The 25,692-nt window shown below is 44.3% G+C and overlaps 1 protein-coding gene across 6 annotated transcripts in view; it reads right to left on the bottom strand.

The window, feature by feature from the left end:
- The window catches only part of LOC109904515 (myelin transcription factor 1-like protein), a 135,922-nt gene that overhangs the window by 21,957 nt on the left and 88,273 nt on the right, over positions 1-25,692 (bottom strand). For 5 of the 6 annotated variants that reach the window (XM_031788296.1, XM_031788292.1, XM_031788291.1 and 2 more), the window contains exons 8-12: positions 12,308-12,442; positions 4,580-4,670; positions 2,915-3,025; positions 1,918-2,144; positions 939-1,204 (exon numbers count right to left, since the gene is read on the bottom strand). In XM_031788296.1, the coding sequence (XP_031644156.1) occupies positions 939-1,204; positions 1,918-2,144; positions 2,915-3,025; positions 4,580-4,670; positions 12,308-12,442 (830 nt within the window). The remainder of the gene's footprint in view (positions 1-938; positions 1,205-1,917; positions 2,145-2,914; positions 3,026-4,579; positions 4,671-12,307; positions 12,443-25,692) is intronic. The other variant, XM_031788295.1, reaches the window with a different exon arrangement.

Here is a 25,692-nt window from a genome sequence, read left to right as displayed (position 1 = left end):
AATGACATGACTGGAGGTGTTCAGATGAAAGAAGGTTGAGAATCTCCCTGACGTTTCCTGTCTCTACCTTTGCCTTGGAGCCTCCTGTCTGTCTGTCTGTCTGTCTGTCTGTCTGTCTGTCTGTCTGTCTGTCTGTCTGTCTGTCTGTCTGTCTGTCTGTCTGTCTGTCTGTCTGTCTGTCTGTCTGTCTGTCTGTCTGTCTGTCTGTCTGTCTGTCTGTCTTGCCAACGGAGCAGAAATGGACAGAGAGGAAGGAAAGAAGAGAGAGGAAGTCCTGATTGGTTAAGGCTCTTCTGCCAGCTGAGTGTACTCCGCTCTACCTCACGCAGAAGGCCTCCCTATTTACCTGCTCGGCGTCTCCATGCTGATAATGCAGGGATACCGGCGCCTTATCTCCTCCTGATGACATATTGAGCTCGCGGCGTGTCGGCGGCGATCCGTCCCATCCCGCCGTTCTCCCTATCTACCTCACCTGATCCCTGGAGGGAAAACATAAAGCTGTCCTGCTGAGCGCCAATCGAGAGACACAGCCGTAGATATCTCTTTAACAGAGCGCCAGTGTGCGTGGCTAAAGAGACCCAATCGTCCTCACTCATCACTGCTTACATTACCTGGCAGGACAGAGGAAGCTTGGAGCTGGGAGAGTAAGGCCTCTAGCAGTGGGATGGGCAGGTGTTTCGAGGATATCATTCAAAGGTCTAACCAATACTATGACACTCTATGTTAGACCACAGGATGTCAAGTCGGATTTGAATACTTCCAGTTGGCCGAAAGTCAACCTACATGTCAACAACAACAACAAAAAACCTGTAGTGTCCAACCTCTCACGTCCTTCAAATATTGTACATTACACACAATCCCATTATCTCATGTCGATTCTACTTAAAAGTATCAGCTCTGAAGGCTTTATAAAGATTTGGTCACTAAACAACTCCTACCCGAGAGCAGAGGTCCTGGGGTTTTCCTCCCAGGCCGTGGGGCATCTCTCTGCAGCGCGTGGACAGGTTGAGGATGGCCCTGGCAGCCATGTGGGCAGCCTCCATGTCATGGGTGTAGTCGAAGCTGCTTTTACTGCAGGTGGAGCTGGCGCTGCTGCCCCCCCCTCCACCCCCTCCTCCACAGCTCAGGCTGCTACTGCTGCTGCTGGGGGCGTAGGTGCTGTTCGGGCTGCTCGCCGAGCTGGAGTTCTTACAGTAGCGCTTGACTGGAGGACACAAGCGCACAAAGATAGGGGTAGTTCATCCGCAAGTATAGACAAATGCACGGCGTGGAAATACTCTTACCGTCGTTTTGTAAGGTTCTGTATTTTTTTTCTTTGTCAACCTTGTGATGTTTTGATTCATCTGCCTGTTTGCCTACCTGTGTATGACCTTTGCCTGCCTGTGTATGACCATTGCCTACCTGTGTGTGACCATTGCCTGCCTGTGTATGACCATTGCCTACCTGTGTATGACCATTGCCTGCCTGTGTATGACCATTGCCTGCCTGTGTATGACCATTGCCTACCTGTGTATGACCATTGCCTGCCTGTGTATGACCATTGCCTACCTGTGTATGACCATTGCCTGCCTGTGACCACGATTCCTGCCTCCTGCGAAGGCGAAATAAAAACCTGCCGCACTCTGCGTGTGAATCTACACCTTTTTCTACCTCAGTATTCATTACAAGTTTGGCTGTGGGGGATGCATTCAACAATAAGGATTTTGGGAAGTAAAAATATTGGTGAATTTGGAAAGACTCGGCACAAAATACAATGAATCCGTGGAGAATAAAGGCTTGGAATACAGACCATTCATAAACCAAACCACAGAAGCAAGGATATTCATTATTCTACTGACACAATATTCATATTGACTACCTGAACAACAATAAAGTAGGTAACAGATAAAGCTGAAGTGCCAGAAAGATGGACTGTACCATCATATCCTTTAGGTGAAGTGTCCCTGCCTTGGAGCTTGGGTGCGATGGCCCGTTTGCCATAGACATTGTTACCATGGCTGCTGTCTGTGAAGCTGCTGTAGTCAAAGCTGGTCTTGGAGTACTTCTCCAGCTCCTTGGCCAGGTTGGAGCGTGGCGTGCTGGTGGACACGTTGTTCTTGTAGCCGTACTGAGGGATCTCCAGCTGTTTCACAAAGCACATAGGCCTGGAAAATAAACCACGAGGGGGTGTAGGTTGGACAGAGCAGAGGCACCAAACATCACGCAGGGGAGGGGAGGGGGAAGGGAGGAGAGGGGGTAGGGAAAGGGGAGGGGAACGTAGAAAAGGGAAAAGGCAAGGCAACAGTCAACTCTAGCCTAAGAGAATCCTTGGATTCAGCTTTTAGTTCATCTAAGCTACATGTCTATGCTGTTTCCTGAAAATGTCTCACCCAAACACAACTCTTGTTGTTAAAGCCATGCATTTTCTCTGATATAATTTTACAAAAATGTTTTTATCTAGAAACTAATCAGAGCTTTAATTAGTGATGTAGTCTAATTGGATAGAAATGTTATATCTACCATTGCATATCAAAACAACTTTTGTTGAAATGATTCAGCTCAATAAAGGCTTTCACTTCATAAACAAGAAAATGAATGTGGAGCGTCTCCAAACGATAACTGTCTGAGAGATCAAAAGATAAAGAAATCAAACAGACATAAAGAAATATGAAAATCTATAATACAATAATTAAGAAAACCTTCCAACATTGACTGACTAATGCAAGCTGAGTTATAGTAAGGTAGGATATAATGTAGTGCTCCGGAATGGGGCCAATTCCATTCAAATTCAGGAAGAGTAAAATCATTTGAAATTGAATGAAACCCAACCCTGGTAAGGTATTAAATTAATATATTCAGGCCGTTGGACTCTGCATCTACCAATGAGGTGGTCCCTATGGAAGCTGAGTGTGGTGTGGTGAGCGGTGAACAGTACCTGAGCACTCGGTCAGAGCCCTGGTTAGACTTGGAGGAGCCATCGCACCCGATGCTCTTCTCCTGGGCTTTAGCCAGCTTCTCTGCTGCAGCGATTGGACACCCCGACAGGCTGAAAGGACAACAGAGGGGGGATGACCAATAATGCAGGTGAGGCTGATCATATCTGAACCAATATAATGGTCTGTCTGCCTGCTGGTTTGCCAGCTTGTCTGTGTCTGTCTGTCTAACTGATAATCCATCTATCTACCTGCCTTTCAATGAGTTTTTGGTTAATTTCCAATATCATATATTTTCATCAAATGTTTTAAATGACAACAACACAGTTGGTTATTATAACAGATAGCTTTTTTTGGTTGAGTGGCTTCAGAGGATAAACCAACTGCACACGCACACAATCCTGTCCGTGCTACCCAATCCACACAAACACACCGGCCAAACAACCTCCCAAAACACACACACCAAACTCCCAAGGTTAATAAAGGACATGTTATTGAAGCACAGCTGTTTGAGATACTGCCAATCAACCACATTTAACAAAGGCTCTGATCATTATATGTAATTTCACAAATTCTTCTTTATAAATGTTGTGAAGTGTAAAAGAGGCTTCAAGTCCCAGTAGAGAGGTTATTCAGATCATGGCCCTGAACCAGCGCAGGTGGAGGGAGAGGTGTCTTCTCGAGGTGTGAGTATCAGTTAGTAGGTGTTCATTTAGGTGTGTGTATGTGTGTGTGTGTGATTTGCAAGTGCGTGTGAGTGTGTTAGTGTACATGACTGTCTGATAAGTTGAGCGTGTGCATGTCTGTGTGTGTGTCTGTACCGTGTGTCTATGTGTGTGAGTATGTGTGTGCATGCCTGTCTGAGTGTCAGTGTGTGAGTGACACTGTGCTCAGCTAGAGAGAGCTCCAGTCTTCCCAGGTCTGTAGCCCTCCTGCCAGAGTGGTAGAGAGGTGCTAATGGCTGCTGATACACCCTGACTCTCACAAAATCTGCTGTGGGTGACACTCCACTCATTCTCATCCTTCTCTCTCCTTTCATTCTTTCCCGCTCTGATCTGCTCCCCTTCTCTCTCTCTTTCTCTCTCACCTCTCGCTCTCTAGCCGTGTGACAGGAGAGGGGAGCACACGGCTATTTCAGTTCCACTCTCAATACCAACACCCATACACACAGCTTCTCTCCCGGAAGCCTTGATCTGTGATTCTTTCATCTGAGGTGTGGATTACAGCATTTCACGCGTGACTCCAAATTTAGCCTTAGACAAGCAACCACATAATTAGGTATGGTTGTGGTAACTGAGATATCCAAAGCCAAATACTTCTGGAAGCCCCTTTTCCATCGCAATCAATAAAAATAGTGACATTTGTGCAACAATATACAAACACAAAATTATTGGCAAGTAGATGATACAATTGTAAAATCAATCAATCAAACAATAAACACTTGAGCAAATAAATAGAACATAAACAAAGTGAAAAGAATTATCATGAATGTCAAGTAAAACATTTAATAAATAAAATATATTGATAAAGAGGAAAGAAACAAGGATAAAGTAACAACCCGTCATTGGAGGGAAATAAATAAAATCTCCAACTGAACAAAAGATGGACGCAACACAGATGATCCTGGCATTTCCCAAGATGGCTGCCAGTCCTGTTGGGCGACTCACCTTCTGTGGGAGTTTCTGTTGCTATTGACATGGCCGCGTCCCGTGCAGCCCAGTGTAGGACACTTAAGAACATTCTCATACATAGCAAGGACTTCACACAGACAGACAAACAGACATACAGGAGAGCGATAGAGAGAGATAGGGAAGGTTAGAAGCCCACACAACCAGACAGTATCATTAGTGTGTGAGAGGTTGAGCAGCTTGGTATTATCATCATCGTTATCATTAGGATCTGTGCCAGCAATTTGAGATGACCTCCTTCCTCCTCCCTATAGAGCAGTACAGTCTGAAAGGGCAGACAGTGTTTGTTATTGCCACCATACTGGTTTCACTGCTATAGCCTTTTGAGATCAGTGCTGATTGAAGATGGAGAGTATTGAGAAGAAGAAGCCATCTAAAATCCCTTTTATACACAGACCAAAATCCCACTAATTTAACATGCCTGCATTTTTATACCAGCCTTTTCATGTATCTGAAAGGGGTATGGTGTAAAACACATGGGAGAATAAAAGCCACCTAAAGAGCTTCCTGCATTTTCACAGACCCTGAAACCAAAGTACAGGTATTGGATCTGTGTGAATGGTTCTCTGCTATTTTTTGCAGGTAAATTCATGAACACTTCAATTGTTTAACACTTGTTTAAAACCTCCCTAATTTGAACTGAAAACAGCTCCCATGGTTTAACAACACCTCCCCTCTGTCCCAATTTGCCAGTTACCAACTGATATGTATAAAAGGGGAAAACCTACAAATAGGTTCGAAGTAAAGCGGCTGTTTCAAAGGGGGTCATATAAATATTGCCTTTTTTTCTTTTGCCGGTAACATACCAAATCGTCTGTATGACATGGGTATAAGAATACTAGCCTAGGACATAGCCAGAGACATATACCAGAGACAGCTTGAGGCATGCAGAGAGCAGAACAAGTAGCCAACGGATAATGCAACAGAAGACATGCCAGTAAATCACGGGTCGTGCCAGACACATACAGTATATTTATTTTTCTATATACAGTGTATACTGTAGACTATACTCTTAGTTATCATCCACCCGTTTTAAGATGCTCCTGACTTCGATAGCATTTACCATTAAAACAGTCAAATGGGTTAATTAAATTGGTTTCAATTGATTTATTCGGATCCCCATTAGCTTTTGCAGAAGTAGTAGCTTCGTGGGGTCCACACAAAAACATAAGACACGACAAGTAACAAAACACAGACACTGCTAGACAAGAGCAGTCCGTCAATTTCAAAATACAACAATATACAAACAATACAACTAAAGGAAAATATGTAGATTGTGTGCGTTACAGTGTGATAGTGTGTCTGCGTGTGTGCGTTACAGTGTGATAGTGTGTCTGCGTGTGTGCGTTACAGTGTGATAGTGTGTCTGCGTGTGTGCGTTACAGTGTGATAGTGTGTCTGCGTGTGTGCGTTACAGTGTGATAGTGTGTCTGCGTGTGTGCGTTACAGTGTGATAGTGTGTCTGCGTGTGTGCGTTACAGTGTGATAGTGTGTCTGCGTGTGTGCGTTACAGTGTGATAGTGTGTCTGCGTGTGTGCGTTACAGTGTGATAGTGTGTCTGCGTGTGTGCGTTACAGTGTGATAGTGTGTCTGCGTGTGTGCGTTACAGTGTGATAGTGTGTCTGCGTGTGTGCGTTACAGTGTGATAGTGTGTCTGCGTGTGTGCGTTACAGTGTGATAGTGTGTCTGCGTGTGTGCGTTACAGTGTGATAGTGTGTCTGCGTGTGTGCGTTACAGTGTGATAGTGTGTCTGCGTGTGTGCGTTACAGTGTGATAGTGTGTCTGCGTGTGTGCGTTACAGTGTGATAGTGTGTCTGCGTGTGTGCGTTACAGTGTGATAGTGTGTCTGCGTGTGTGCGTTACAGTGTGATAGTGTGTCTGCGTGTGTGCGTTACAGTGTGATAGTGTGTCTGCGTGTGTGCGTTACAGTGTGATAGTGTGTCTGCGTGTGTGCGTTACAGTGTGATAGTGTGTCTGCGTGTGTGCGTTACAGTGTGATAGTGTGTCTGCGTGTGTGCGTTACAGTGTGATAGTGTGTCTGCGTGTGTGCGTTACAGTGTGATAGTGTGTCTGCGTGTGTGCGTTACAGTGTGATAGTGTGTCTGCGTGTGTGCGTTACAGTGTGATAGTGTGTCTGCGTGTGTGCGTTACAGTGTGATAGTGTGTCTGCGTGTGTGCGTTACAGTGTGATAGTGTGTCTGCGTGTGTGCGTTACAGTGTGATAGTGTGTCTGCGTGTGTGCGTTACAGTGTGATAGTGTGTCTGCGTGTGTGCGTTACAGTGTGATAGTGTGTCTGCGTGTGTGCGTTACAGTGTGATAGTGTGTCTGCGTGTGTGCGTTACAGTGTGATAGTGTGTCTGCGTGTGTGCGTTACAGTGTGATAGTGTGTCTGCGTGTGTGCGTTACAGTGTGATAGTGTGTCTGCGTGTGTGCGTTACAGTGTGATAGTGTGTCTGCGTGTGTGCGTTACAGTGTGATAGTGTGTCTGCGTGTGTGCGTTACAGTGTGATAGTGTGTCTGCGTGTGTGCGTTACAGTGTGATAGTGTGTCTGCGTGTGTGCGTTACAGTGTGATAGTGTGTCTGCGTGTGTGCGTTACAGTGTGATAGTGTGTCTGCGTGTGTGCGTTACAGTGTGATAGTGTGTCTGCGTGTGTGCGTTACAGTGTGATAGTGTGTCTGCGTGTGTGCGTTACAGTGTGATAGTGTGTCTGCGTGTGTGCGTTACAGTGTGATAGTGTGTCTGCGTGTGTGCGTTACAGTGTGATAGTGTGTCTGCGTGTGTGCGTTACAGTGTGATAGTGTGTCTGCGTGTGTGCGTTACAGTGTGATAGTGTGTCTGCGTGTGTGCGTTACAGTGTGATAGTGTGTCTGCGTGTGTGCGTTACAGTGTGATAGTGTGTCTGCGTGTGTGCGTTACAGTGTGATAGTGTGTCTGCGTGTGTGCGTTACAGTGTGATAGTGTGTCTGCGTGTGTGAGTTACAGTGTGATAGTGTGTCTGCGTGTGTGCGTTACAGTGTGATGGTGTGTCTGCGTGTGTGCGTTACAGTGTGATGGTGTGTCTGCGTGTGTGCGTTACAGTGTGATAGTGTGTCTGCGTGTGTGCGTTACAGTGTGATAGTGTGTCTGCGTGTGTGCGTTACAGTGTGATAGTGTGTCTGCGTGTGTGCGTTACAGTGTGATAGTGTGTCTGCGTGTGTGCGTTACAGTGTGATAGTGTGTCTGCGTGTGTGCGTTACAGTGTGATAGTGTGTCTGCGTGTGTGCGTTACAGTGTGATAGTGTGTCTGCGTGTGTGCGTTACAGTGTGATAGTGTGTCTGCGTGTGTGCGTTACAGTGTGATAGTGTGTCTGCGTGTGTGCGTTACAGTGTGATAGTGTGTCTGCGTGTATGCGTTACAGTGTGATAGTGTGTCTGCGTGTGTGCGTTACAGTGTGATAGTGTGTCTGCGTGTGTGCGTTACAGTGTGATAGTGTGTCTGCGTGTGTGCGTTACAGTGTGATAGTGTGTCTGCGTGTGTGCGTTACAGTGTGATAGTGTGTCTGCGTGTGTGCGTTACAGTGTGATAGTGTGTCTGCGTGTGTGCGTGTGCGTGTGTGTTTGTGTGTGTGTCATTTTACAGTCCCTGCCATGAGATGTTTTTTTTAAATAGATTTTTTTAAGGTCATTTTACGTTTACTTGAATAATAGGAGATGGAAGGGAGTCCCATGTGATCGTGGCTCTGCATATTACTGTTGCCGTGAATTCGTTTAGGACTGTGAAGAAACCACTTGTGGCATGTCTTGTGGGGTATGTACGGGTGTCTGAGATGTATCTTATTTGATTATGCAGACAATCTGGAATTGTCAGCGCAATAATATTTCTCATAAAAACTAGAAGAGAAGCAGTTGATCTCTCGTCAACCCTCAACCGGGAAAGACTGGAATGCAGGTTGTTGATGTTAGTTCTGTATGTACTGTTCAAGACATGCTGCTCTGTTTTGAGCCAGCTGCAGTTTTGCTACATCTTTCTTTGCTGCACTTGACCATATTAGCAGACAGTAATCAAGAGTTGATTTATGTGTCAAAAGCACAGAACATCGGGGCCTCCCGAGTGACACAGGGGTCTAAGGCACTGAGGCGTCGCTACAGACCTGGGTTTGATCCCAGGCTGTATCACAACTGGCCGTGATCGGGATTCCTGTAGGGCGGCACGCAATTGGCCCAGCGTCCGGGTTAGGGGAGGATTTGGACGTATTGGCTTTACTTGGCTCATTGCGCTCTAGCGACTCCTTGTGTCAGGCCGGGTGCCTGCAGTCTGACCTCGGTTGTCCGTTGTACGGTGTTTCCTCCGACACATTGGTGCGGCTGGCTTCCGGGTTAAGCAGGCGGGTGTTAAGATGCGCGGTTTCCTTATTTAGAATGTCAGTGAGCTCACTGGCTTTGGGTTCTGACATAGTGTGGAATCAGCCACATACATAGCCGTTCGAGCTTGGCCAGTGGCAAATCATTGGTAAAAATAGAGAAGAGTAACGGCACAAGGCAACTGTTTAGAGGGACACCGCACTTTACATATCAGATGTTAGAGAAGCTTCCATTGAAGAACACTTTCTGGGTTCTATTGGATAAGTAACTCTCCAACCATGTGATGGCAGGTGATGTAAAGCCATAAATAACTATTTATGATCAATAACACCAAAGGCTGCACTGTATCTAACAATACAGCTCCAACTATCATCTTATTTATACATGTATTTTAACCAATCATCAGTCATCTGAGTCAGTGCAGTACAAGTTGAGTGCCCTTCTCTATATTATGTCTGCTGAAGGTCAGTAGTTAACTCCATCAGCTTACTAAGAACAGGCAGCAAACTGATTAGGCGGCTGTTAGATCCTGCAAAGGGTGCTTAACTATTTTTAGGCAGTGGGATTACTTTGGCTTCCTTCCACACCTGTGGACACACATTCCTTTAGGCTTTGGTTAAAGATATATCAAATAGAAGTGGAAGTATAGTCTGCTCTCCCCACGGCAGCCAATTAGAGTAATGATCTGTCCACGGACGTCTCTAAGGGACCCCGGTTGAGAACCATCAGAGGGGAGGGGGGTGAGGAGAGGGGCCAGAAAGACGCCCTGCTGTATGGGTTAAAACTGTTCTTTGCGTCAGCTTCATCATTATCACCCCCTTACACTCTGACCCTCGTCATCCTCACTCTCTGGCATACTAATTCGAGCTCAGAAGAGCTAATTGGGCAAGTCCCTCCACCTCAACACGCCGAGAGCCAATACATTATGTTAGATTATATCACTACTTTCCCTGACCATGACAAAGAAACAGTTATAATGACTGGAAATGGTTGGATTTGCCTGTCCTCATTCACTGTATGCTTAGAGCATCGTGGAACATTTCACAAAAATAAAAAGCAGGGATTCCTGAAAAGTGTATGCTACAGAGGTATTGTGTTTTGTACTCTCATTCATAGGTACATCACTTTCAGGAACAAAAACAAAGATCTGTTATGAGCGGCTTAAATATTTGACATTCAACAATGAGCAAACACGAAAATGAACTTGTAGCGTCGCTTCATTTTAACATCCTAGATTTCCCTAGGAAGTGTCTTGTGCGCTGTGTGATTGCTAAATGAAGACCTTGCATTAATAATCTATTGTCCACTACACTGTAAATGTGTTAATAGACGGGTGGGCTTTTATCTCTCTCTGCCTCCTCACTGTCAGCAGGTGTGGTGTGTGTGTGTGTGTGTGTGTCTGTGTGTGTGTGTGTGTGTGTGTGTGTGTGTGTGTGTGTGTGTGTGTGTGTGTGTCTGTGTGTCTGTGTGTGTGTGTCTGTGTGTGTGTGTTTGTGTGTCTGTGTGTCTGTGTGTGTGTGTGTGTGTCTGTGTGTGTGTGTGTGTGTCTGTGTGTCTGTCTGTGTGTGTGTGTGTGTGTGTGTGTGTCTGTATGTGTGTGTGTGTGTGTGTGTGTGTGTGTGTGTGTGTGTGTGTGTGTGTGTGTGTGTGTGTGTGTGTGTGTGTGTGTGTGTGTGTGTGTGTGTGTGTGTGTGTGTGTAGAGGACATTTGGGTCTGTCTGCACTGAGAGGCTATTGACCACTGATGGACAGAGAGAAACTTTGTGCCTAGCTGCTCCATGGAGGATAATGGATTATAAAGCAGAGTTCTGTCGATACCTCACATACCTGTCTGTGTATGTGCGTGTGTGTGAGTGAGTGTGTGTGTGTGTGATTTTCTTACAATGACCCTTTTCTGCGTAGTCACACTGTGAGTTGCAATTAGAATGAACATTATTTAATTCCAAAATGAAACATTTATGCTATTTTTCCAAAACGTCAGCTTAACCAACACAAATAAGAAATAGGAGAGGGAACACGGACGTTACCTCCAAAAGATCCTATGACAATCGATCGAAGCCTATTTAAAAACCCATTTTGGGGTTTGCACCCTCAAGGTCAAAAACTCTCCCCATCCTAAACCTCTAGGAGTACACATTTATACCTTGGTGCTATAACTAGGCTATAACTAGGCCCAGGATTTTTTTCCTGGTAAGGTCACAAGGTCAGGGAAAACTGTTAGCTCTAAGCATGGTACTCAAAGCAAAAAAAGACATGTCTGATAACTGGCTACTTTATAAGGCCATGTCTTATGTTAAATGATTTATGTGCCATTATAAAAAAATATATATTATTTTAATAGCAGTCTGGGTCATGGCAGGTCATAACATAATCTTCTGACTCTGGGTTAATAGCACGTGTTGAAGAGAGTTTATTGAGAAGTTTGCACAAGGTGAATGAGACCAAATAACTGGGGTGCCTATTCGCTGAGGGCTAATGTTTATCGCCGCTGCAGTTGATCTGCTGCAAAAAGCCATAATACTTCTCTTTTATTCAACTGAATTTAATTGAGCAAAGAATAGAAATAACTTTCTGGGGTTTATTGTGCGGGGGGGATTGATAGGCGTACTCAGTCTTACTCACTGCTGGTGAATATGGCCAGACAGAGACAGTTTACTTTTCTACAGGCACTTAACAGTGTCACCAAGCAGAAGAGAGTTTTATAAATCATGATCTTAATTATGTCTTACTTTATGAGGTAAACATCATATGAATTTAGGGAGTCAAAGTACAGTAACATGCAAAAAAAAAGTAGCTTAAGTAAAATAAATGATCTGAATCCAACAGTGGGTGGGAATGTCAAGTGCTGTGAAGCACTGGCTGTTGGTCAGCAAGAATAAGTGATGTTAACTCATTGGTAGACAGTGCTAGAACTGTCCCACCATTCACTATTGTATTCTGCCACTCATCTCTGAGGCCTTGTTTCCCCCCCATCATTAGACAGTAGACTGGACAGGTAATCAGTCATAGACTAACACAAGCAAATCCATGACCCCATGCATGCAAAGGTAATGCCAGGAGAGCAGCTGCAGCCCGCATGACCTCCCAGCGCAGTGCCCACCTGTCTAGCAAACACAGAGCAGCCATAACAAATGTGGATCAGCCACAATAAACACACAGCATTCAGACAGAAACACAGAGAAACCAAAACATGCAGACCTTGCAATGCAATACATCAAACAAACCCTGCAATAAACTGAGAGCCACGGGCTTTGTAAGCAGTGCCAATTCAATTTCAATTCCAGAGGATGAAACAGACTGAACTGAAACTGAGTTTACCCCAGAATGGTAAATCTAAGTAAAGTGTGAAAGTGCAGTTCATACTTTCAGGTGGAACCCTGTCTTTGTGTGGACAGCCAGACAGGCTCCGATGGTGAGGGTACAACCCCGTCACGTGACCTGTGCCATCACAGCCCGGTGTCGGGCACCGGCTCTCTTTCTTGTCTCCACGCGATGAATCTAAGCACACAAAAACATAGGGGCAGAGAGAGAGAGGGAGAGAGATATATATATATATAGAGAGAGAGAGATAGAGAGAGAGAGAGAGAGAGAGAGAGAAAGATAGAGAGAGAGAAATTAGCTTGCTTCATTGAAAGCAGCACATTTGAACACTTCCAGCAAACCCAGTGACCCTGTCAGAACGAGGTGAAAGTCATTGTGAACAGTGTGCTGCTAGTGTGAGAATGCTTATAACCACAGCAACCAAACCATGTCATTTGAAGAATTGTCGAGGCTAAAAGCGGTATCACAAACCTGCCACTGATTTCACTAAGCCGACATGGGACCTTGCGGGAACATAACATAAGGTTAGCTACAGTATATCATCGCCATAGTAACAGAACATATTTCACACCACTTGACAAAATCTTGTTGAATAAAGCCAACTGTAGCAGCGAAGAGCGTGTGTTGCCATGTCCAAGACAAAGTAACTCAGATTTTCTTCAACCAATTATTTGCACTGAAGGTCATTATTGGTCAAAATAAGACACGCACACATGCACACCGGAGGGGATTGTCTTTCCCTTGCCCAACCTTACCCTCTCTATTTCTCCAAACCCGATCAGATAGTGTTACCATCCAAAAGCAGCGATGGCATCGCATGCCAACCGGCATCAGGTGCAACAGCCCACCTTCAAATGTCTTCAACTGGGAAACAAGATCATAGATAGTTCTTTGGTGTTAGGATATTCAGTAGCTACACTCAAATACACTGCAAATACAATGTATATATGGAATTCCATAAAATAATAGTAAGGATCTCAACTGTTCCTTGGCTGATAAGCTGTTTGTGAACCACAAAAACACAGAAAGAATAGATGTTCCGTGCGCCATTTAAGCGGATGAAAATATTTGGTACGGTAAGGGGGAGAGGGGGAGGAAAAGGGTAAAGAGCATAAGAGAGAGAGGGGATGCATTTCCTTTCACATCTTCCACAGAGTGACAGTCAAAGCGAGAGAGAGAGAGAGAGAGAGAGAGGGTTAGAGCGAGAAAGACAGAGAAAGAGAGAGAAGTCAGAGAAAGGCAGGACCACAGAGAGATAGTCTGCTAAGTCAAGTTTGAAAGGCTTCAATGACCTTCACCTCCACCACTTACTGAATAACCAAAATAAACACAGACACAGGAAGACGGCGTGGTAAAGAGAGAGGGAGGAAAAGACAAAGACAAAAAAAGACAGAGAGAACAATAGAGAGGACGAGACAGCAGTGGAGGCTCCCCAGAGGAAGGGGAGGACCATCCCCAGTGAATTTCATAAAAATAGAAATACTGAAACATTAAGAAAGTGATCCTTTTTAGAAAGAACTATCCTAAATATATTCACATCACAAAATAATTGATTAAAACATACTGTTTTGCAATGAAGGTCTTCAGTAGCCTCAACAGCACTCTGTAGGGTAGTACCATGGTGTAGCCAGAAGACAGCTGGCTTCTGTCCTCCTCTGGGTACATTGACTTCAATACAAAACCCAGGAGGCTCATGGCTCTCACTTCCTTTCATAGACTTACACAGTAATTATGACAAATTCCGGAGAACGTCCTATCAGACCTATCAGAGCTCGTGCAGCATGAATTGACATGCTGTCCACTTGTCAAAGGATCAGAGAATGAAGTACTGAACGCATTGGCTACAGCTAGCTAGCACTGCAGTGCATAAAATGTGGTGATTAGTTTACTCAGAGAGAGAAAGACAATAGTTGAACAGTTTTTATGAAATGAATTAAGGAGACGCAAAAGAGAGAGAGAGAGAGAGAGAGAGACAGCTATATTTGGTTATATATTTTAAAACTTTCACTTAGCTAGCAAATGCAGCTAGCTAGTTTACCCTACTCAAACACCCGGCTCAAACAGAGAGAGATGCTATGTTAGCTAGCTGGCTATGGCTATTCAACACTAGTTTGGTTTTATTAATTTATTGCCACCAGGGCCCGCGGGTGTGACTGACTGTACACTGTACAGAAGTCCACAAGCGAAGGGAAGAGGAGAGCGAGTAGATACTTGCGAGAAGGAATTACTGTATATATACATTGAGCAAAATTATCATGCTGTTTTTATGTGGCTACTATGAAAGTGAACTGTGTTTGCGGATATTCATACCGCCGATTCTATTGAAAAAAAATCTTAAACAGAAGCAAACGGAAGAAAACAGGGATAAACATACCTCAATTTGCTCATTTGCAACTGTTGGACAAGATCAGCTGGATGCAGGCAAGCATGTGCAAGGTGGTATTGAATGCAGGGGCACAACTTTCACTGGGGATGGGGGGGATGGGTCAAGTTATCTGTCAGATAGCGATATAAGGTGGCAATTATTACTATCTAACACCCGTTGTTGTTTTGGAAATGTTTTGTAGTCTTTGTTCTGCCCCGTTTCAGAAGTAAATTAACTTGGATAGCTTTCGCCAGCTGATGTACCAATAGAGAGAGAGCTGGCCAAAAGTTGGCTAACACTAGCTATTCTTTTTGCCTCGATCACACTAGACCTGAATCAAATTATGAAACCAGCAATCAAATGACTGAATGTTGATATTCTGACGTTTTTATAGTGCAATATTAGTCAGTATTGCAATGTAACGTTATTGATCTGTCAGTTTCCTGAGCTAATTCCCTCCTTTTCAACCTGACACAGTAATAAACAGCTCTAACGTTACAGGCGCACTGTAGGGAGAGGTGCACTGTAGAGGTCTGCGTGGGACCAATTTCTTCATCCTGCTCCTGCTCCTGCCAGCACTGCTGGCTTTCTGTCCGACTCCCACTCGCAACAAGAACTGGTCCCAAACCCAACTTCAGTCTAGCAATGTTATTTTAGGTGTATGTGACGCAGCTCTCTTGCCAGCCATGGTCCAAGCAATTTTGCACCCTACAGGCAAAATCAAATGCGCAGGAATAATAGGTTGAATTAGAGATTTGTACATGGCCCTTATATTTATTGTATTACTGGGCTATATCAGCCAATATGCTAGATGTGCCACATCCTGATCTGTTTCACCTGTCCTTGTGATTGTCTCGCTTATTATCCCTGGTGTATATATCCCTGGGTTTCCTGTCTCTCTGTGCCAATTCATTTTGTTTACCAAGTCAACCAGCGTTTTTCTTTGCTCCTATTTTGTCCCAGTCTCTTTTGGTTCTAGTCCTCTTGGTTTCGACCCTTGCCTGTCCTGACTCCGTACCCGCCTGCCTGACCACTCTTCCTGTTCTGTCTTCAAGCCTGCCTATCCCCTTGTACTGTTTGGACTCTGATCTGGTTACTGAACCCCTGCCTGGCCTGACCTCGAGACTGTCCTTCGTCTGGTACTGTTTTGGACACTGACCCGGTTTATGAACTCTCGCCTGTCCCCGACCTACCTTTTGCCTACCCCTTGGATTAATAAATATCGGAGCTCAACCATCTGCTTCTTGTGTCTGCATTTGGGTCTCGCCTTGTGTACTTATGAGATGTAGTTTGAAGAGAGCAGAGTTAGAGAAATATGGGTGATCAATATTTAGTAAACTATAGCCTAGTCAAATGCCTATTTAGGAAGTACATTTCCTTGGAAAGATAACTGCCCCTTGCTTCTCCACCCATGCATAGGCTATAGCAGGGGTGGGCAAACTTTTTGGCTCGAGGGCCACATCAGGATTATGAAATTCAACGGAGGGCCACATTTTTTGGAGGACCAATTGTTTGTCCAAATCAATTTGCGGGGGGCCCCCCGAGTGGTGCAGCATTCTAAGGTATTGCAGCGCAGTGCTTGAGGCATCACTACAGTCCTGGGTTCAATCCAAGGCCGTCACAGCTGGCAGGGACTATGAGACCCATGAGGCGGTGCATAATTGGCCCAGCATTGTCTGGGTTAGGAGATGGATTGGCAGCCCGAGATTTCCTTGTCCAATCGTGCTCTAGCGACTTCTGTGGCGGGCCAGGCGCATGCACGCTGACACGGTTGCCAGGTATATAGTGTTTCTTCCGACACATTGGTGGGGTTGGCTTCCGGGTTAAGCGGGCATTGTGTCAAGAAGCAGTGCGGCTTGGTTGGGTTATGTTCCGGAGGATGCACGACTCTCTCGACCTTCACCTCTCCCGAGTCCGTATGGGAGTTGCAGTAATGGGACAAGACTAACTACCAATTGGATACCATGAAATGTATAATTAAAAAAAATATATAATTTGTAAATGTCTCGTCGGCCGGATTGAAGTGGGCCATACGCCCCCCCCCCCCTTGGGCTATAACTTACTCTATTTAATTGAAACCACATGCGGGCACCTGATCCCGCAGGTATGGCTACTGAACTGGAATCAGCAAGAATGATGACAGCGACACTTCCTACGTTTTGCATAGTCCTATAGGATATAGCCTACCTTTTAGCAGGACGATTTGCAGGCAGAGACAATAATGCTCGCTCACTCCTTTTTAACGACTACATGTTTTGATTTTACTTCGACTCACGTTGGTTGAGCGCCCCCTACTTCTTTCCATGATCAATATACAGACACTATCGTAAACTACAGTCTAATCAAATTTAAGTTCATTTCATATTCAAGTTAACTGCGATGTGATTCTCCTCCCATGTAGGCAGCCTACTCTATTTCAAAGAGACCACACATACTAGGCACACTTTAACTCTCACAACCAACTAGGAGAGGTAGGCTTCTGAAGTTGAAGCAGCAAATCATGTGTGAATAATGTGAATAAAGCGAAAAACGTGTTTTTAATACTAGAGGTAGGCTAACGCATACAAAAAATCTGTGGGACCCCCCCAAAAACATTTTCCTCCCAACGTCGTCTGTCTGACCACACGCTCCCGCCCGCAGCATGAAAAATGCAGACCTCGCCGCAATGATCTCTGTCGGTACCTTCAGGTTTTAGCAGAATCAAACGGTGACAGATGTCCCAACAGGGTCAGACAGCCAGGGAAGACCAGTCTACAGAGGTGAATTTGGCAGGACATTAACAATATCATTGAATGACACAAAATTCCATCTTGAATTGATGGGTGGATCTACAGTAGCTACAGGACAGAATCTTAATCTTACTGCTACAGTCTGGGATCTGGGAATAATGATCATTTCCATTATTGCCAAATAATACACCAAGGTAATTATTTTTCATGCCTCATTTTAGGACCAGATGGTGACAGGGGCCACAACAGGGTCAGGCAACTAGGGAAGACCAGTCTGTGATGGAGGTGAGGGGGATTTTTGCAGATGAAACACTTTATTTCCTCTGTGCAGCAAACACTGGACAAGCCAGATACTATTTTAAGGCAGTCTGACAAACCTCCAAAGTTGATTTAGAAACTGTATCAAGGGTTGATAGAGGCTTTTCCCCGATGGCATGACACATGTAAAACAAAAATGTGACGAAGACCTGGGAGACTATTGATGAATGAATGATGATGAATGGATACTGATATGTTAGAATGCCCAGCCATGTTCATATAATCTCAGACACAAATTAGTGCAATTTAAGACCATCCATAGAATGTACTATATTCCAGTGAAACTGAATATCATGGACTCAGAAATTGTACTATTCTGCTGGAGGTTTAAAGCACAAAGGTGACATATTTGCATGTGTTATGGTCTTGTGAAGGCTGGCTGGCTGAATTCTGGCAAAGCGTATGTTATTTTATCTCAACATATCTACAGACTCTACCTTCTCCCTGTTTTTGTTTGCTTGGAAATGTTGATATTGGAGACTGTTATCAAGAAGAAACTGTGTAACCTAGCATTTATAGTGGCTAATAAATGCATTGCCATTAATTGGAAGGTTGGTTATCCTCCCACAATGTCAAGTTATGTACCACTAGATTTGATTGATTACAGGATTAAGGGTATACTGGGTAACTTTCATAAGGTCTGGATGATTTATATGGATTACAGAACAACTAAAGGAGTCTGTATTGAAAACGTTCCCACGTCAGGGGAAATACCTATTTAGACAATCCCTAGCTGCTGGGCTACTCAGTCCTGGCCCTGGGGGTCTGCCATCCTGTGTGTTGTCACTATGGCCTTGGCCTAAATTATTGAAACCAATAATTAATGTTTCACTAAGAACCTAAAGCTGACTGGGGTGTGTTGGGTTGGGGAGCTGCAGGGTGGTGCATCCCTAGGGACAGGACGGGGCGACCCAGCTAGTAAAAGTAGCTCTACAGTACTAGTAGTCCTATGAGATGAATTCTATGGAGGATTTGCTGTTTGTGTGTTAATGTATGTTTGAGGTGTATATGGGTTTTTTTGTTTTGTTTTTTGTTTCCAAACCTATCCCTTGGGAATAAAAATAAATAAAGGTGTAAAATGGGAAGGAAATTGTGTTGGGAGAGAGTTGAGTTATTGACCGAGAGACTGAAAACTGAAAAGCAGCTCCTATCTCAAGGCCATCAGACTGTTAAACAGCCATCACCAACATTGAGTGGCTGCTGCCAACATACTGACTCAACTCTAGCCACTTTAATAATTAAAAATTGGATGTAATAAATGTATCACTAGTCACTTTAAACAATGCCACTTTATATAATGTTTACATACCCTACATTACTCATCTCAAATGTACTGTATATATTGTACTCTATAGCATCTACTGCATCTTGCCTATGCCGTTTGGCCATCGCTCATACATATATTTATATGTAATATTCTTATTCATTCCTTTACACTTGTGTGTAAAAGGTAGTTGTTGTGAAATTGTTAGATTACTTGTTAGATATTACTGCATGGTCGGAACTAGAAGCAAAAGCATTTCTCTACACTGGCATTAACATCTGCTAACCATGTGTATGTGACAAATAAAATTTGATTGGATTTGATTTGAAATGCTTTGAGAGGCTGGTTAAGGATCATATCACCTCCACCTTACCTGACACACTAGACCCACTTCAATTTGCTTACTGCCCCCAATAGATCAACAGACGATGCAATCGCCATCGCACTGCACACTGCCCTATCCTAATTGGACAAGAGGAATACCTATGTAAGAATGCTGTTCATTGACTATAGTTCAGCATTTAACATCATAGTACCCTCCAAGCTCATCATTAAGCTCTGGGCCTTGGGTCTGAACCCCGCCCTGTGCAACTGGGTCCTGGACTTCCTGACGGGCCGCCCCCAGGTGTTGAAAGTAGGAAACAACACCTCCACTGGTCAGAACTAGAAGCACAAGCATTTCTCTACACTCGCATTAACATCTGCTAACCATGTGTATGTGACCAATAACACTTGATTTGATTTGACTAGACTGGTGGGAGTCGGGCGTGCACGTGGCTCGGGCTGGCTGGTCGGTCTGGATGAAAATTGAAAAAGAGGATGTCTTAATAAAGACGTTTTTTCAAGAGTTGATCATTTGTTAGGCTATTGGTTAAAGGAGCAACACAATATATATTAAAATAGTTAGTTTTTTTTCTAGTTCAGTCGTATTGATCACTTAAACATATTTAGTAAGGACCTCTTACCTAGCTTGATGACTGTTGCCATTTTTGCTTACTTTTTGTTCTAAATAGAGATGGCATGTTGGATTGTGTAAAAATGCAGGGAAGGATCTTTAGATGGCCAAACATCACCAGGCTATTCCCCCCCCCCCCCCCCTCTCTCGACATTCATAAACGTTCACTCAAAGGCTAGGTTGTAGCAACCTCATGATGGGTACAGGGAACAGTTATGTACAGTAGTAGACTATCATGTAGCCGCCTAGACCTATCGATGTTACATTGAGCTGAGTGAATGGAATATAAATGAGAGTCATCCAATATGCTGTAATAGAAATAAGGCCAGGCTCATAAGAAAAAATAATCATCCTCCCTCATCTTAAATGGCACCGACCGCCACTGAAGTACAGATACACCTACTCATACACAGTGAGTCACCCGATGAGTTCCCTGTGACTCCATAGATCAGAACACGACCCTCATTACCTCTTTGTACATTATTAAGGCCTTCCTCTTATGACAGTCTCGTATTAGGATTCATGCGGTTGGTACACTGTGTCTGTGTCGTGTCTGACTTTCCCCTTTTACAGGGTACGACTGCATCAGACAGTGGGGACTAGGCCTGTTTTTATACTGAGAAAGAACTGTTAAGTCACAGTTCATAATGGCATGGTAAATGGCTTTCCCTTGTGTCACTTATGCAGTCTGAACTTTCAATCTATGCTTGTTTAAAAGAAATGACATTCCAATGAAAGGAACACACATGCACACACACATCACGGCGGCTCTGCCTGATGCCGCCTAATGGAGGACAGTGAAGAGTGGAGTACGTGAGGGAGCCAAGTGGAATGCATATTAGAAAGCAGAGGATATCGATTGTGGCTGGAGACAGGTCGCGCTTTTCATAGCAAATGGACCCCATTACCATACCATCTCCGGATAATTAATGTGCAGCCAGTGGGCTTGTCGTTCGTTATCGCTCATTCTGATACTGTTCAATTTCCATCTCCCCGCCTGGTGCTTTTCCCTGTCAGTCCGGCTGGGCTCTCCCCTCGTATTCATCACCTCCGCTTCACTTCTAAATCACAGACAGCAACCCTGGTCAACGAGGTGTCTGCTGCTATCTCACCAGAGGGAAGATGTTATCGCGACACTCTCATTATTCTTACATTAGCCAGATACCAGATACATGCCGTGCCGCGCATGTGAAATTAGCATTTGTGTTTTAATATGCCTGCTGTGAAGGAGGATGTTCATATTGGCTACTCTCTTATCTGACCTGTTTTATGTGTGTCTATAAAACGCCTTCCCTCCTTATCTCATAGTAGAGGGTGGGGTATCAACCCCTTGGTATGAGTGTTCATCCCTGTCGGACGGGAGATGGAATACGCTGAGAAGAATCACTCTTCAAATGATCTTGGAGAAGCAACCAATTGTAAATGTATTTTTTTTTAAAGTCAGAACTAAGTATGCATAATGTCCACACTTATGTGTCAGGGCAGATACGCCATTAAGATATTGTATCTGTCAAACCATTGGGTCTGAAACCAACCACCATAGAAGAAGAGCATGTCTCATATACAGTTACGGAGGGGTAACACTAACACCCAATATAAACCTAAACCACAACACAAAGACTCAATAAATTAACCATTCTGCAGGACGCAGTACAGTTTTTCCTAAAATCTAATTTCCCCAGAGTTGACTGTACACAGTACCCAGTTCCCTTCAAGAGGCAGCTCCAGCAGCCTTCTATTTCATAGCTTCCAGTCCCTCTGTGGGTTTAAAAATAGGCAGCTTCAACCGGGGCTGCATTGCAGGCAGGAAGGGATGTGATTTGCAGTCCTAACGGTCCGTGCAGATTGCCATTACTTATGCCTGACAAGCCTACCCTCTGATGTTGTCATGCTGGCCTATTTTAACAACATAAGCTGTTGCTGCTGCTGCAGCCGCTGCTGAGATGCCAGTCTTCAAATTGGCTGCAAAAGCTTGTCCCGAGGTCACAGTGAGGTTCACAGTAAGCATGTTAGCCTGCCATCCCTACGTCTCACAGACAGAGAGGACATGGGGAGCCAGGGACTGATTGGGGTTTACTTGAAACACATACAGCGGCTTCGGAAAGTATTCACACCCCTTGAAGCTATCCACATTTTGTTAAGTTACAGCCTTATTCTAAAATTGATGAATTTTTTTTATTGTCATCAATCTACACACAATACCTCAGAATGACAAAGCAAAAAAATAGTTATTTAGATTTTTTTTGTTGCAGATTTATCACATTTACATAAGTATTCCGACCATTTACTCAGTACTTTATTGAAGCACCTTTGGCAGCGATTACAGCATCGAGTCTTCTTGGGTATGATGCTACACGCTTGGCACACCTGTATATAGGGAGTTTCTCCCATTCTTCTTTTAAGAGCTTCTTTTAAGAGCTTCTTTTAAGCTCTGTGATGTTGGATGAGCAGCGTTTTCAGGTCTCTCCAGAGATGTTCGATTGGTTTCTAGTCTGGGCTCTGGCTGGGCCACTCAAGGACATTCAGAGACTTGTCCCAAAGCCACTCCTGCGTTGACTTGGCTGTGTGCTTAGGGTCGTTGTACTGTTGGAAGGTGAACCATCACCCCAGTCTGAGGTCCTGAGCACTCTGTCGCAGGCTTTCATCAAGGCTCTGTCTGTACTTTGCTCCATTCATCTTTGCTTCGATCCTGACTAGTCTCCCAGTGAAAAAACTGAAAAACATCCCCAGAGCATAATGCTGCCACCCCCATGCTTTACTGTAGGGATGGTGCCAAGTTTCCTCCAGACGTGACGCTTGGCATTCAGGCTAAACAGTTCAATCTTGGTTTAATCAGACCAGAGAATCTTGATTCTCATGGTCTGAGAGTCTTTAGGTGCCTTTTGACAAACTCCAAGTGTGCTGTCATGAGCCTTTTACTGAGGAGTGGCTTCAGTCTACCATAAAGGCCTGATTGATGGAGTGCTGCAGAGATGGTTGTCCTTCTGAAAGTTTCTGCAATCTACACAGAGGAACTCTAGAGCTCTATCAGACTGACCATTGGGTTCTTGGTCACCTCCATGACCAAGGCCCTTCTCCACCAATTGCTCAGTTTGGCCAGGTGGCCAGCTCTAGGAAGAGCCTTGGTAATTCCAAACGTCTTCTATTTAAGAATGATGGAGGCTACTGTGCTCTTGGGGATCTTCAATTCTGCAGACATGTTTTGGTACCCTTCCCAAGATCTGTGCCTTGACACAATCTTGTCTCGAAGCTCTACGGACAATTCCTTCGACTTCATGGCATGGTTTTTGCTCTGACATGCACTATCAATTGTGGGATCTTATATACACAGGTATGTGCCTTTCTAAATCATCAATTGAATTTACCACAGATCAAGTTGTAGAAACATCTCAAGGATGATCAATGGAAACAGGATGCACCTGAGCTCAATTATTAGTTTCATAGCAAAGGGTCTGAATACTTATGTAAATGTTTAGTACATTTGCTAAAATACAACCAAACGTTTTATTTAATCCATTTTAGAATAAGGCTGTAATGTAACAAAATGAATACTTTCCAAAGGCACAGTACAGGTACTGTTCACTCACCTCAGCAAGGTGAGAGAGGTAGTGTGGTGTAGTCAAATGGCTACTGTTGTGGCAGCATACCCAAAGTATCTGTGGGTCCTCGTTATAAATTGAACAGTGGCATGTATTATTGGATGCCAATGGAAGCCATGCATCCCCCCAAAAATGTACAACCCCCCCCCAAAAATAGTGTCTTGAGTCTCTCTGTGTTTCATAGTTTTCCTTCAATTTGCAAGAAGCTGAATGTATCTCACCGTAAATAGCACCCTTCTGTATGTGATGCTGTCTGGTCAAAAACAGTAGGATATTGTTTCCGCAAATAGCATTGAATGCACAGGAGGCCAGCGAGCATTTGGCCTCCCTTGATAAAGAAGGTTAAAATAATAGCCAATCAGCGTTGAGCTAAACTGAGTGAACTCAGCTGTGAATGGTTCTGGTGTACCAACAAAAACTTTTCAAGGGAAGCCAGTTTGGACTTGGCTTCTCACCAATCACATCACATAAAAAGCTAAACATTATTGACAGAAAGAACGTGCAAGTCGCATCTCGTTGCGTCGTTGTCCTTCGGTGGCTAGCTACTAGCTAGCTAAAATTGTCCCTTTCCTAAATTTGCTATGGATGGAGATATGGATTTGGAGTTTTACTTAATTCTCCGTACTGGCCAATGATTATAAGGGTGATTCTGATCCAATCATGTTGAAATGTTGAAGTTGAAATGGAGCTGCAATAGTGGAGGTAGCTCCTGTTTTCTTTACAACTTGCGGGAACTCTCCATGGTTCTAAATCAATAGTTGTTTCGTAGTACGAAAATGTTGGAAACATTAACTTGCTTGACCGTGCTTTAGGTCATTTAACTGTTTGTCACATGCAATATGCTTTGTGGACTTTACAGGACAGAGGTTACTCTCCGGTTTTGTGATGAAGAAAAGGTGTGGTTGTATTTATTCTGCCACTGGGCCTTCTAATTGTTTTGGCCTTAGGCCTATATACACTACATTACCAAAAGTATGTAGACACCTGCTCGTCAAACATCTTATTCCAAAATCATGGGCATTAATATGGAGTTGGTCCCATCTTTGCTGCTATAACAGCCTCCACTCTTATGAGAAGACTCTTATGAGAAGAACATTTCTGTGTGGACTCGCTTCCATTCAGCCACAAGAGGGTTAGTGACATCGGGCACTGATTTTAGGCGATTCAGCCTCGCAGTCAGCATTCCAATTCATCCCAAAGGTGTTTGATGGGTTGAGGTCAGGGGTTGAGGTCAGGGCTCTGTGCAGGCCAGTCAAGTTATTCCACACTGATATCAATAAAGCATTTCTGTATGGAGCTTGCTTTGTGCAAGGGTGCATTGTCATGCTGATACAGGAAACGGCCTTCCCCAAACTGTTGCCACAAAGTAGGAAGCACAAAATCGTCTAGCATGTCATTGTATGATGTAGCGTTAAGATTTCCCTTCAAGGGAACTCAGGGGCCTAGCCCGAACCATGAAAAACAGCCTCTAGACCATTATCCCTCCTCCACCAAACTTTACAGTTTGCACTATGCATTGGGGCAGATAGCGTTCTCCTGGCATCTGCCAAAGCCAGATTCGTCCGTCAGACTGCCATATGGTGAAGCATGATTCATCACTCCAGAGAACTTGTTTCCACTGCTCCAGAGTCCAATGGGGGCGAGCTCTATGGCTTGGTGCGGCTGCTCGGCTACGGCTGCTTGACCAGTTCTTCCAGACGACATTGCTTCCAGAGGCAGGTTGAACTCGGTAGTGAGTGTTGCAACAGGTGATTTTTACACACTTCAGCACTCGGCGGTCCCATTCTGTGAGCTTGTGTAGCCTACCACTTCCCGGCTGAGCCGTTGTTGATCCAAGATCTTTCCACTTTACAATAACAGCACTTGCAGTTGACCGGGGCAGCTCTAACAAGGCAGAAATTTCACAAACTGACTACTGACAATGTTTGTCTTTAGAGATTGCATGGCTGTGTCCTCGATTTTATACACCTGCCAGCAACGAGTGTGGCTGAAATAGCCAAATCCACTCATTTGAAGGGGTGTCCACATACTTTTGTATCAGCGTGGAAGGCATATGAACTAACAGGTTACAGAACAAACAACCAAATTATCACAACACATAGGTTGTAAAAAAATAAAATAATCCTGGCTTGGCTTCCCCAGTGATTTTCCCCACAACCACTACCGAAGTGCAAATCATTCTGGCCAGATATACTTA

This window comes from Oncorhynchus kisutch, linkage group LG14 (genome assembly GCF_002021735.2).
Source record: "Oncorhynchus kisutch isolate 150728-3 linkage group LG14, Okis_V2, whole genome shotgun sequence".
Taxonomy (NCBI): domain Eukaryota; kingdom Metazoa; phylum Chordata; class Actinopteri; order Salmoniformes; family Salmonidae; genus Oncorhynchus; species Oncorhynchus kisutch.
This window is presented reverse-complemented; position numbering and strand designations above follow the sequence as displayed.